Source organism: Somniosus microcephalus, chromosome 11 (genome assembly GCF_052327205.1).
Source record: "Somniosus microcephalus isolate GS21.2 chromosome 11, FLI_Smic_1.0, whole genome shotgun sequence".
Taxonomy (NCBI): Eukaryota; Metazoa; Chordata; class Chondrichthyes; order Squaliformes; family Somniosidae; genus Somniosus; species Somniosus microcephalus.
Genome location: NC_140997.1, coordinates 66,652,084 through 66,665,367, shown reverse-complemented (window position 1 = coordinate 66,665,367; position 13,284 = coordinate 66,652,084). Strand labels below are relative to the sequence as shown.

Sequence of the window (13,284 nt, the reverse complement as noted above, 5' to 3'; positions counted from 1 at the left end):
ATCTATAACGATTTGGAGGAGGGGACCGAGTGTAACATATCAAAGTTTGCAGATGATACTAAGATGGGAGGGAAAGTAGTGAGTGAGGAGGACATAAAAAACCTGCAAGGGGACATAGACAGGCTAAGTAAGTTGGCAGAGATTTGGCAGATGGAATACAATACTGGAAAGTGTGAGGTTATGCACTTTGGCAGGAAAAATCGTAGAGCAAGTTATTATCTTAATGGCAAGAAACTGGAAAGTACTGAAGTACAAAGGGATCTGGGGGTCCTGGTGCATGAAACTCAAAAGGTTAGTATGCAGGTGCAGCAAGTGATTACGAAAGCCAATGGAATGTTGGCTTTCATTGCTAGGGGGATAGAATATAAAAATAGGGAGGTATTGCTTCAGTTGTACAAGGTATTGGCGAGACTGCACCTGGAATACTGCATACAGTTTTGGTGTCCATACTTAAGAAAAGACATACTTGCTCTCGAGTCAGTACAAAGAAGGTTCACTCGGTTAATCCTGGGGATGAGGGGATGGACATATGAGGAGAGGTTGAGTAGATTGGGACTCTACTCATTGGAGTTCAGAAGAATGCGAGGCGATCTTATTGAAACATATAAGATTGTGAAGGGGTTGGATCGGGTGGATGCGGGGAGGATGTTCCCGATGATGGGTGAAACTAGAACTAGGGGGCATAGTCTTAGAATAAGGGGCTGCTCTTTCAAAACTGAGATGAGGAGGAACTACTTCAGTCAGAGGGTGGTAGGTCCATGGAATATGCTGCCCCAAAAAGCTGTAGAAGCTACATCATTACATAAATTTAAAACAGAAATAGACAGTTTCCTAGAAGTAAAGGGTTATGGGGAGCGGGCAGGCATTTGGCCATGAGTCTAGGTTCGGATCGGTCATGGCCCTGTGGGTAGCGGAGCGGGCCCAGGGGCCGTGTAGCCTGATCCTGCTCCTATTTCGTGTGTCTAATTCTGTTAGATTCAGGAGATGGTTCTGTGATAGTAGATTGACGGTTAGGATCAGATCAGCCATGATCTTATTGAATGGCGGAGCAGGCTCGAGGGGCCGATTGGCCTACTCCTGCTCCTATTTCTTATGTTCTTATGTAGATAGAGTAAATAAAGAGAAACTGTTTCCAATGGCTGGAGGGTTGATAACCAGAGGGCACAAATCTTAGGTGATTGGCAAAAGAACTAGAGGCGACATGAGGAAAACTTTTTTACACAACAGTCTTTAGGATTTGGAATGCAGTGCCTGACAGGGTGGTGGATACAGATTCAATAAAAACCTTCAAAAGGGAATTGGATAAATACTTGAAGGAGAAAAAATTGCATGGATATGGAGAAAGAGTGGGAATAGCTTGATTGCTCTTCGAAAGAGTTGGTGCAGACTCGGTGGGCCGAATGGCCTCCTTCTGTGTTGTACTGTTCTATGATTCTAAGATCTGCATGAGGGAAGTCCATAGGGCATCTTTGTGAGCAACACCCACCATGACTGCTCCTTGCAAACAATGTCTGTCAAATCTGGCAACAACAGACTCATGCAACTAGGTTCCCAATGTCTCAATAACACCAGTCATAACGCTCATGGGAGAATGTTGTTCAGTGCTTGTTTTCTCACTGCTTCGGGTCACCCCACAATAAATGACCATGAAGATGCCATTCACTCCACAGTACGCTGCACTTTCATGAATCCCTGTGGTAGGAATGCCGTGATGTTGGAGGTGCAGTGCTGCATATTCTCTGGATGCTGCTGTAGGCTTCTCATGGTGGCAGAGGATAGGCAGTGCTACACCTCCATGGTGGCCTGAAAGGATGTACCAAATGCTGCTTGCTCCTGCATTAACTCCCATCTGCAGACAGAACTAACAGGATACCAATATCTTGCCCATACAGTTGACATACGCTGCAGCCTGGCCAGATCTTTCTTCTCTTGCTGCCTTCACTTGCTGCTCCTCAGCTGTGAGTTGTGACTCACCCAATGCACCTGTCAAAATCCCACTATAAATTCTTCAGGCGTTACGATCTTTGCTGATCTTGGAAGCAAGTGGTGTGCTTGACACAAGTTGTTGTGATGTGCCAGGGTCTATGGTACCACTTGGTCTTGTTTCACCTTGGGACGATCCAAAGAAAGCAAAAAGGAAGATGATTTACAATGCAACCCAGGACAATGCCTTAAAGAGAGGTAAGACTATAAGACATGTTAATGCATTATGCAGCTACATAACAACAACCTTCCTACTGGTGACATTGCATTGCAAATGAGGTAGAATAGTGTTTCTGCTGTCGGTGCTTTATACAACCTAAACTTTGAACTGCTATGTGCAAGGGTTTACTATGCCCCACCGCAATTGTGCTTGCCATCTTTTTGTGTAAAATAATGTAAAAATGGATAAATGCTCTCTGCATGCTATCTCTTGGCCAATATTTATCCCTCAATCAACATCACCAGAACACATTATCTGGTCATTATCACATTGCTGTTTGTGGGAGCTTGCTGTGTGCAAATTGGCTGCTGCGTTTCCTACATTACAACGGTGACTGCACTCCAAAAGTACTTCATTGGCTGTAAAATGCTTTGGGATATCCTGAGGTCATGAAAGGTGCTATATAAATGCAAGGCTTTCTTTCTCACTGAGCATGTAGGAGGAAAACATTTCCACTCTGGACATACCTTCCAAAGAAGGAGAGCAAGCATTCATACAAAGGTGGATAGACTTAACCTGGCACTACTTCAGATACCAGCAAACTTCTTCTTCAATTGCTCCAGGATACAAATAATTTAGCCTCCTCTCTCCATGCTGCTTATATCTCATCGTTTACAGGAGGGTACTCTTCTGTCTCATATGAAGCCACCTTACTTTGCTGCACTTTGTGTAGCAGGTCCTCCAGGTTATTGTCAATGAATGAGGTATTTTTACTTTCGCTTCTCCTTGTAGCCATTTGTTTCAGCAGCAAGAGATTTCTTTTATACCACAAAAACTGGTCTCCCCATTAAAGGACCAGCAGCAGCCCTTTAACAGCTGCTGCCTGGCCAAATTTTGTGACTTCCAACATATAGGGGTCGATTTTCATTAAGCTGTCGGGAAGGAGGTGGGACTACAACTTTCGGGTTTTAGTCCCGCCTACATCGACGTCTGGCCAGTCCACGCGATTTTCCCTTGATTGACCTTGTTGAGCCCACCCAGTGGGCTCAGCAGGCCAATTAAGGGCCACCCGGCAACAGGTGACGTCACAGACTGAAATTTCATCTGTCAAGAGGTCATGACAGATGAAATATCAGTGTTTCACAGCTGTTTGAAGCTGTCAAACACTGACAGTCTGACTTTTCTAACCTGAGTCCTTCGCCACAGACTCAGTTAGAACTCTCATCGGCAATGAAAGCTGAAGGCTGTCACTTTTGACAGCTCGCAGCCATTTTGCTTTCAGTGCCGGCTGAGTGATGGACTCCCGACGCCTACAGGAAGAAAGGCTGTTAAGGAAAGTACAGGTAATTTAAACTTCTTTAGACACACCAAACACACTTACCTTTGCACTCATGCACCCATCACTCACCTGCACACCGACATCGCAACCCCTACAAGTCCTTCAACCCGACGGCCCGCCTGCTCTAACCTGGTGTGGTTTGGAGCCGTCGGGAATCCCACACGACACCCCTCAAAATAGGGATTAGGCTAAAAATTGCCTGTTAACTACCTGTTAACAGGCAGTTAATTGGCACTAATCCCTTCCCGCCTCGGGTCAGCGGGTCCCAGTGCGGGGCGGGTACCCGCCTCCTCTGAAACTTACGTGGAGGCGGGTTTTTGGCGGGATGGTGTCAGGACCCCCGAATTTGGGATTTTTGCCCCCCGCCCGCCTAAAAGCCCACCTCACGGCACACCAAAAATCTAGGCCATAGTCTACCTGACCGTGCATATAGGAGCCTATTTGAATGAGGGGAGGGATTTACCTCGCAAAATTTGACGAGGGCCAGTCCTCTTCGCTGCTGGCATGGATGTACTGGTACAAAGGTGGGTGCAATCCTGCTTCTGCCAGATTCGCAAAATTAAGAGTTCTATGTTCAGCCTTGGTTATTGTCTCTTAGACTGCTCGTTCTCCATTTGTTGAGCCCTCCATTTTGGCAAACTTTGACGAAATACAATTACTAGCTGAAGGAAAGTTAATCATAAAAGCAATTGTCATATTTTATAGGTCCTCTGGTGCCCTTTTTTCTCCCCAGTTTTGTCCTTGCTTCTGAGCCCGGTGGCTCATGCTAGGATACAGTTGTATGAGTGCCAGCAGCTAATCCAGTGGCTATTCTTCATGTGTGAGCCTCCACACTGAGTGTTGCCAGGTTATTCAAGTATGATAGCATCACAGTCAAGTCCTCAACCAACATCCTTCAATCAGGAGCCACTGGATAATAATCAGGACAGGGAATCATGGCTGATTTTTCCTGTCTTTAGTTTGAAAATGCCAATTATAATCAACCCTTCATTACCCTGCCACTCCAGATGAAATCAACTAAGAGCCCGCAAAAAGGACTTCAACTTGTATCTTACTGGCCTGTGTGGCTCAGTACTGCACCACATGATGCATTTGTCCAGTGAGCTAGCAGGAGGCTCTAGTGCACTTTCAGTGAAGGAAAGGCTGATGCAGATATAACCCTCTTTATGTAGTTGTATGGCTACAAAAGCATGGCCTGTTATTGATGACAACACATCAAGAAGTTTATGACTCAGCTTTGTGATATCTTAGGGAAACAGAAACTTAGCAGTCAGTGTGCTTCTGTCGATCAACACATTATTCCATAATTACTAGCAATATGTTATAGACAGATTGCAGTCATCGCACCAGAGTCTTCTGAAGCTCGAATGTACTGTGAGATTGCCTGTCTGATACTTTTCACAGATGGGTCAGAATTTTCTCCAATTGAATGTTGAGAATACTGAAGCCATTGTTTTTGGAACATGCCAAAGAACTCTGCATCCTTGCCATTGAATCTTGTCCCCTCCCTAGCTATTTACTCGGGATGAACCAGGCTGTATGAAACCTCTGCATTCTGTTTGATTCAGAGCTGAGCTCCAAATCCCAAATCTCATCAGTCACCAAGACTGCTTACTTCCACCTCTACAACATTGCTCACCTCCATGCCTACCTCATCCTCACTGCTGAGGAAACCCTAATCCATGCCTTTGCCAATGCTAGACTCAAGTTCCCCAATGCCCTCTTTGCCAGCCTGCTGATCTCCAAGCTGCACAAACTCTGAATATGTCGAAACTTCATCATCCATATCCTGTAGTACTTTAAGTACCAGCAGCTCATTCGGCTCATAACCTAAACTCTCCCTGACCTACACTGGCTCCCTACACCCAGCTGCTGATCCCCCTCACCCTCCCCAACAGATCAAACTGAAATTCCTCATCCACATCTACAAACTACATCACAACCTCGCTCCAACTTGCTTCTGCAACCTTCTTCTGCTGATTCTGGTCTCCTGTGCATCGCTCCTTCCTCCACTTTACCTTTGGGTGGTGCAGCTTTCAATTATCTCCGCCCTACTTTCTGGTACTGTCTCCCTGAATCCCTTCTTCTCTGCCTCCTTCTGCACCTTTTAAAGCCCTTTTGAAACCAGTTTCATTGATCAAGGTTTTGTTCATCTCTCCTAACCTACTCCCAAAAGCTCAGCATCTCCTTTTCTCCTCTGTAAAGCACCATGAGGCATTTTTCTATGTTAAAGATGCTACTTAAATGCAAGTTGTTGAAACGTTTCTACACTTTGCATTAACAATACTGAACACTTTTTCTTTTTTTCAGATCCTGTCTCTTTTTAAGGTTGTTTCTCCAATAGCACTTTCTTGCTCCCCATGCCACCTATGGCTAAGAAGGTGGGCAACTGTCCTGGCTGCAGAGCCCTGCCAAAGCTGTTCTATAACAGCTGCTCTGAAACTGACCGTTAGGAGACACGACGTTACAGTCTGGTGGCTCTGTGGTGTTCCTGCCCCACTGTGTGTAGAAATCTGATCTATTCTTATTGCATACTAACAGTGGCTTGGCTAAGATTGGGTATTTGACATGTGTGGAATTAGAGCTCCACCACTCCATGGCACTTTGGGTTGAAGCTCCAATATGCTGCATTATGTACCACACAGTTGAAAGCACATTTTACTTTTTTGCTACCAATTGCAACCGTTTTCTCATTATTTCCTAAAAACAATTACAACAGGTTAATTACAACAAAGGGGGTGCAGGATTTTTTTGTATCTGAATATTGAACATAGAATCATAGAATGGTTACAGCACAGAAGAAGGCCATTCGGCCCATCGAGCCCGTGCCGGCTCTCTGCAAGAGCACTTCAGCTAGTCCCACTCCCCTGCCCTTCCCCCATAGCCCTGCAAATTTCTTTCCTTCAGGTACTTATACAATTCCCTTTTGAAAGCCACGATTGAGTCTGCCTCCACCACCCTTTAAGGCAGTGGATTCCAGATCATAACCACTCGCTGCGTTAAAAAAAAGGTTTTCCTCATGTCGCCTTTGGTTCTTTTGCCAATCACCTTGAATCTGTGTCCTCTGGTTCTTAACCGTTTCCGCCAATGGGAACAGTTTCTCTCCATCTACTGTCTAGACTCCTCATGATTTTGAATACCTCTATCTAATCTCTCAATCTTCTCTGCTCTAAGGTGAACAACCCCAGCTTCTCTAGTTTATCCATGTAACTGAAGTCCCTCATCCCTGGAATCATTCTCTTAAATCTTTTCTGCACCCTCTCAAAGGCCTTCACATCCTTCCTAAAGTGCGGTGCCCAGAATTGGACACAATACTCCAGTTGAGGCCGAACCAATGTTTTATAAAGATTCATCATAACTTCCTTGCTTTTGTACTCTATGGGCTCGAATTTCCAAGCCCCGTGGAGGCGGGTTTGGAGGCGGGAGTGGGGGGAAAATTGCAGAATCGGGGGTCATGAACCCTTCCCGCCCCCAACCTGCCTCCATGCCCATTTCCCAGGAGGCGGGTACCCGACCTGTGCTGGGAGCCGCCTCCCCGAGGTGGGAAGGGGATTAGTGCCAATTAACTGCCTGTTAACAGGTAGTTAACAGACAGTTTTTGGCCTAATCCCTATTTTTAGCCCTGAAGTGTGGGCTGCCCAACGGCTCCAAACCACGCCAAGTTAGCGAGGCGGACTGTCAGGCTGAAGGGCTTGGAGGGTTCGAGATGTCCGGTGTTCAGGTGAGTGATGGGTGCATGAGTGCAGAGGTAAGTGTGTTTGGTGTGTGTAAAGTGTTTAAATAAATTTTACTTACCTTTACTTACTAATGCAGTTTTCCTCCCTTCAGGTCTCTGGAGTCCCTCATCTCACCAGCACAGAAAGCAGAATGGCCACGAGCTGTCAAAAGTTGCAGCATTCTGCTTTCTGTTCTGGAGAGATTTCTAACTGAGTCTGTGGAGAAGGACTCAAGCTAGAAGTCAGATTGTCAGTGTTTGACAGCTTCACAGAGCTGTCAAACGCTGATATTTCATCTGTCAAAAGCTCTTGACAGATGTAATGTCAATCCCTGACGTCACCTGTAACTGGGTGTCCCTTAATTGGCCTGCTGAGCCCGCTGGGTGGGCTCAACAAGGTCAATCAGGGAAAATCGCGTGGATTGGCCACAAAATAATGGAGGCGGGACTACAACCCAAAAAGTGGGAGTCCTGTCTCCATCACGTCCCTATTGACAAAATCCAACCCTATGCCTCCATTTATGAAGCCCAGTATCCCACATGCTTTTTTTAACTGCTTTCTCACCTTCAATGATTTGTGCACATATACGGTCTCTCTGTTGATGCACCCACTTTAGGATTGTACCCTTTATTTTATATTGCCTCTCCTTGTTCTTCCTACCAAAATGTATCACTTTGCTCTTTTCTGCGTTAAATTTCATCTGCCACGTGTCCGCCCATTTCGCCAGCCTGTCTGTGTCTTCTTGAAGTCTATCACTATCCTCCTCACTGTTCACTATGCCTCCAATTTAGTGTCATCTGGAAATTTTGAAATTGTGCCCTGTACCCCCAAGTTCAAGTCATTAATATATAGCAAGAAAAGCAGTGGTCCCAGCACCGACCCCTGGGGAACACCACTGTATACCTCCCTCCAGTCCGAAAAACAACCGTTCACCACTACTCTCGGTTCACAGTGGTGTTCCCCAGGGGTCGGTACTGGGACCACTGCTTTTCTTGTTATATATTAATGACTTGAACTTGGGAGTACAGGGCACAATTTCAAAATTTCCAGATGACACAAAACTTGGATATATAGTGAACAGTGAGGAGGATAGTGATAGACTTCATGAAGACATAGACAGGCTGGTGAAATGGGTGGGCTTGTGGCAGATGAAATTTAATGCAGAAAAGTGTGAAGTGATACATTTTGGTAGGAAGAACGAGGAGAGGCAATATAAACTAAAGGGCACAATCCTAAAGGGGTGCATGAACAGAGACCTGGGGGTATATGTGCATAAATCATTGAAGATATAGGGCAGGTTGAGAAAGTGGTTAAATAAGCATACGGGATACTGGGCTTCATAAATAGAGGCATAGAGTACAAAAGCAAGGAAGTTATGATGAATCTTTATAAAACACTGGTTCGGCCTCAACTGAAGTATTGTGTCCAATTCTGAGCACTGCAGTTTAGGAAGGATGTGAAGGCCTTAGAGAGAGTGAAGAAAAGATTTACGAGAATGATTCCAGGGATGAGGGACTTCAGTTACATGGATAGACTAGAGAAGCTAGGGTTGTTCTCCTTAGAGCAGAGAAGATTAAGAGGAAATTTGATAAAGGTGTTCAAAATCATGAGGGGTCTAGGCAGAGTAGATAGAAAGATACTGTTCCCATTGGCAGCAGGGTTGAGAACCAGAGGACACAGAGTTAAGTTGATTGGCAAAAGAACCAAAGGCGGCATGAGGAAAACCTTTTTTACGCAGCGAGTGGTTAGGATCTGGAATGCACTGCTTGAAAGGGTGGTGGAGGCAGACTCAATCATGGCTTTCAAAAGGAAATTGGATAAGTAGCTAAAGGAAAAAAAATTGCAGGGCTATGGGGAAAGGGCGGGGGAGCGGGACTTGCTAAAGTGCTCTTGCAGAGAGCTGGCATGGGCTGAATGGCGTCCTTCTGTGCTGTAACCATTCTATGATTCTAATAAACGCTGATTATCGTTTGTGGTGTAATTTCCTGGTGCAAAATCAATTGTGGCCTAGTCAAACAGTACAGAAGTGCACAAGTCTTTGTATGTTATGACACCCCATTAGCAAGGAAGAAACAGAAATGAAAAAGTATCGATTAATCACAATAAAAGGTTAGATGTCTTTATCTTTCCATATATTGCAAGCAAAGCCAGACTCTGACTGCATTCTACAGTGGTAACACCACCAGAGCTCTCATGGCTTATGCTGCCTTGGGTATATTAATGCCTTGCTCGACACAGCAACTGTGTGTTATCCTACGAATATGTGACAACATTCAATTTGAATGAGGAATTTTCAAATGGACTTAAAGAACTGCCAAATGATTTGCAATCGCAAAAATACAGTATTAAATATGTACTTTATTATAGGAAAAAACTGTAAAATTAATTGCTGCAATGGCAATATTGGTGACGAACGCCATAATTTAGACTGTTGTGCTCCTCCTCCAGTGAAAAATTAACATCAACAATTGCTGGAGAACTGATTAGAATATACCACAGTGAGATAGTGGTGAATCAGAAGCGGCGCGGGCATTGGCCTATGCAATGATCCCGCCGCTAATACTGCAACTTATCTTTCAACTCAATGGCAATGCCTAAAAAAATGTATTTTTTTCCTAAACATGATACAAAATGAGACTAAACTACGTAAAGTAAGGCAATGTGTTTATCGAAATGGTTTTACAATGTTCTGGCATATTGGAGCCCCTAAGACCAAGCAGTTGGTGGTCTGTGATGTTAGAAGCTATCCCTTGGTCAATGGCTCACTGGGCTGTCAAAAGCAGCTGAACTGTTTCAGCTTCACAGCACCAGCATTGACAATGGAAAAGGCAATATGGAGAGGTTGATCTGTCTTATTTATGCCTGCTTGCTATACAGGCTTTGTTAAAGCTAATTTACCGTTGATCGAAAGGACCATATAGTTAACAGACTAACAATTTCATTCCAACCTCATATCTTCAGCTATAGTAATTAGAAATATATGCTTAAATTTAGCTGTGGATAACATTTTAAAGAGACATTTTGTTACTAAGGTATTTTGTATCTGTATTCATTTAGATATTACATATGTTTGTGTTGTTTTCTTGAATTTGGATGCACACCAGAATGAATATCAACAGATTTTTTAAAACTATAATGAAAACAATTATTTATCTATGCCAACTTTTAATTGCAGGTATCTTCATCTGTGCGTTAGGTCATGTAACATATGGCTACAGTCTCTTTTTAAGGGCAGGGTTTTAAGTGGCTGCTAGTATAAAATTGACTGTGATCAGGGTTTCTCTTGGATTCTTGGAATTAGGAGACGTGAATATATCTTACAAAGGATCAGGCTACTTCCCAAGTCGAGAGCTTTGTATTGCTTAGATTGTTTCCCAATAATGTTAATTACCTGCTAATTTGGGTCAATAGGCAAGAGTTTGTGTGTGGCCTGTGCCAAGCTCTGCAAAGACTCCCAAAGCCTGGGAAGCAAAACAACCTGCTTCCTCAAATATAAGTTCATAAACTGTGCCGCTGCCTGGTCTTCAGCACCATTATTTTTCAGTCTTAAGTGGCAGCGGCACTAAGAATGGCATAAATGCATCAAATTCATGATCGCTGTTGATTATAATGGGGGCGGCGCTATGATAATTACCTTCTAGCTGTTTCCGGTGAGAGGTATTAATAGAGCGGCATAAAAGTCCCAGGAAATTATGGTGTGATGTAAATAATGGCATAAGCAACTTGCGCCATAAATCCTTGGAACTTCTGCACTAGAATAATGGCGTATGTCATAGGTGCATCATTTAAATGGCACAATTTTCAGCCAATTCCGGGCAAATGAAAATCTCAAAACTAGGAATGTGGATGTCAATGAACAGTTGGACGAATTTGTAGACAGTTTATTTACCACACCAAGACACATATTTTCTCAGTTCCAATAGTTTGCTTTTCTTTAACATTACTCATTTTTCTTGTTTGAATTCCCAATTTTGCAGATCTAGAAGCCATCAGACGACCAAGCTCCCCATTAGTTGATATCAAACCTATTGAGTTTTGGGCAATAGGATCTAAGAAAGAAATAGTTCAACCAAAGGTATTCCGAAAACCTTACATGCCTGAGGACTACTTCCGAAAATTCGAGCCTAGGCTCTACTCTGTTGATTCGAACAGTGATGATGTAGACTCTTTGACTGATGAAGAGATTCTGTCCAAATATCAGCTTGGCATGCTCCATTTCAGCACTCAGTATGATCTCCTACATAATTACTTGATAGTGCGAGTGATTGAAGCCAGAGATCTCCCTCCCCCAATCTCGTATGATGGTTCCAGACAAGATATGGCTCATTCAAATCCATACGTTAAGATGTGTCTCTTACCAGATCAAAAGAACTCCAGGCAAACGGGTGTTAAACGCAAAACCCAGAATCCAGTTTTTGAGGAGCGATATACATTTGAAATCCCATTCTTAGAAGCTCAAAGAAGGACTCTCCTTTTAACAGTTGTTGACTTTGATAAGTTTTCACGTCATTGTGTAATTGGAAAAGTTGCAATGTCCTTAAATGAAGTTGACCTTGTAAAAGGTGGACATTGGTGGAAAGCACTAATTCCAAGCTCTCAGGTAAAATATAAATTACATTCTATGGCTTTGATTTCCACTTGCGTTTCAATGTATTCCCTGTCATTGGCACTTTAATACCATTGGGGATCAGTGACCCCTCTGCATCCCTAGTGTCCAGTGTTGCTATGGGCAGCAGAGGGGGAATATAAAGTTAAATCTCTTGAAGGGAGTTGAATTGATTTTGAGTAGTTGGTTTAACTGCCCAACGCCATGAGTATGAAAAATGTAAAAATAATTCTCCCCCTCGTCAGCTGTCTCAGAGTCCACTGGCCACGCAATGCTGTGTCTAGCCTCCGAGTCCCACCGCAGCCATTCTCCAACTGCTCCCAGGCAGATTCCTTTGCAGAGTCTAGCAGGTTACCAAAATTATTTAATTAACCTCTCCTCGCTTGGCTGGCGCAAGGGCCACATCCTTGTGGTGCCGGAAGCCCTGCTGCACCGCGTAATGGCTGAGCAGAAGATCCAGGCTTACGTGTGGCTATTTATAGTATAACGTCCTCTAACAAATGGTGAGTTTCTTTCACTCCCACTGCGAGGCTATGACTAATAATATTGATAAAACAGTTCTCTGTGGAAGCCACCAACATTTTATTCAATTTGTTACTTTCAAGAGGTTTTTGAAATATGTGATACTTGAAATAATGCTTCAAGTATGTTTTTTGATATTGCACACAAGCGCAGAATAATGCACTCATGTCTATTGATGATACTTGATACACAAGAAATGAGTTTTCATTCTTCCAATTTGCTGTAACTGGGCGTGACCCTGCAGTTATGGCGCTGGACTAGCAAACCAAATATTGAGAACTTAAAAACTCGCCATGGCGAACTGTGAAAGTGACTTCAATAAATCTTGTCATTTGTGGGCTAGCAGCAAAACGAATCACTAAGAAAGCTGCTGTTACGTTATAAAAATCCACCTTGGTTCACAAATGTTCATCAAGGAAAGGAACCTGGCATCCTTGCCTGGCTTGGCCTACCCGTGACTTTAGTCCCCCACTAAGTGGCTAAACCTTCATTGTAAAAATAAAGATGCATCATAGATACATTTAAGAGGAATCTAGATAAACACATGAGGGAGAAAGGAATAGAAGGTTATGCTGATAAGGTTAGATGAAGAAGGATGGTAGGAGGCTCATGTGGAGCAAAAACATCAGCATGGACCAAGTTGGGTCAAATGCCCTAAAAAAAACCTCTTGATCCTTCTGTCCTTGCAAACTATCACCCCGTCTCCAACCTCCCTTTCCTTTCCAAAGTCCTTGAACATGTTGCCACCTCCCAAATCCGTGCCCACCTTTCCTGCAACTCCATGTTTGAACCTCTCCAATCAGGTTTGCGCCCCTGCCACAGCAATGAAATGGCACTGATCAAAGTCACAAATGACACCCTATGTGACTGACTGTGGTAAACTATCCCTCCTCATCCTTCTCGACCGATCTGCAGCCTTTGGCAAGGTTGACCACACCATCCTCCTCCAACGAACATA

At 43.8% G+C, this 13,284-nt stretch overlaps 1 protein-coding gene across 1 annotated transcript in view; it reads left to right on the top strand.

Annotated features, from left to right (window-relative positions):
* syt17 (synaptotagmin XVII) overlaps positions 1-13,284 on the top strand; it is a 90,532-nt gene that overhangs the window by 39,571 nt on the left and 37,677 nt on the right. The window contains exon 5 of the mRNA XM_086000821.1: positions 11,176-11,798. Coding sequence (XP_085856947.1) covers positions 11,176-11,798 — 623 coding nt within the window. The remainder of the gene's footprint in view (positions 1-11,175; positions 11,799-13,284) is intronic.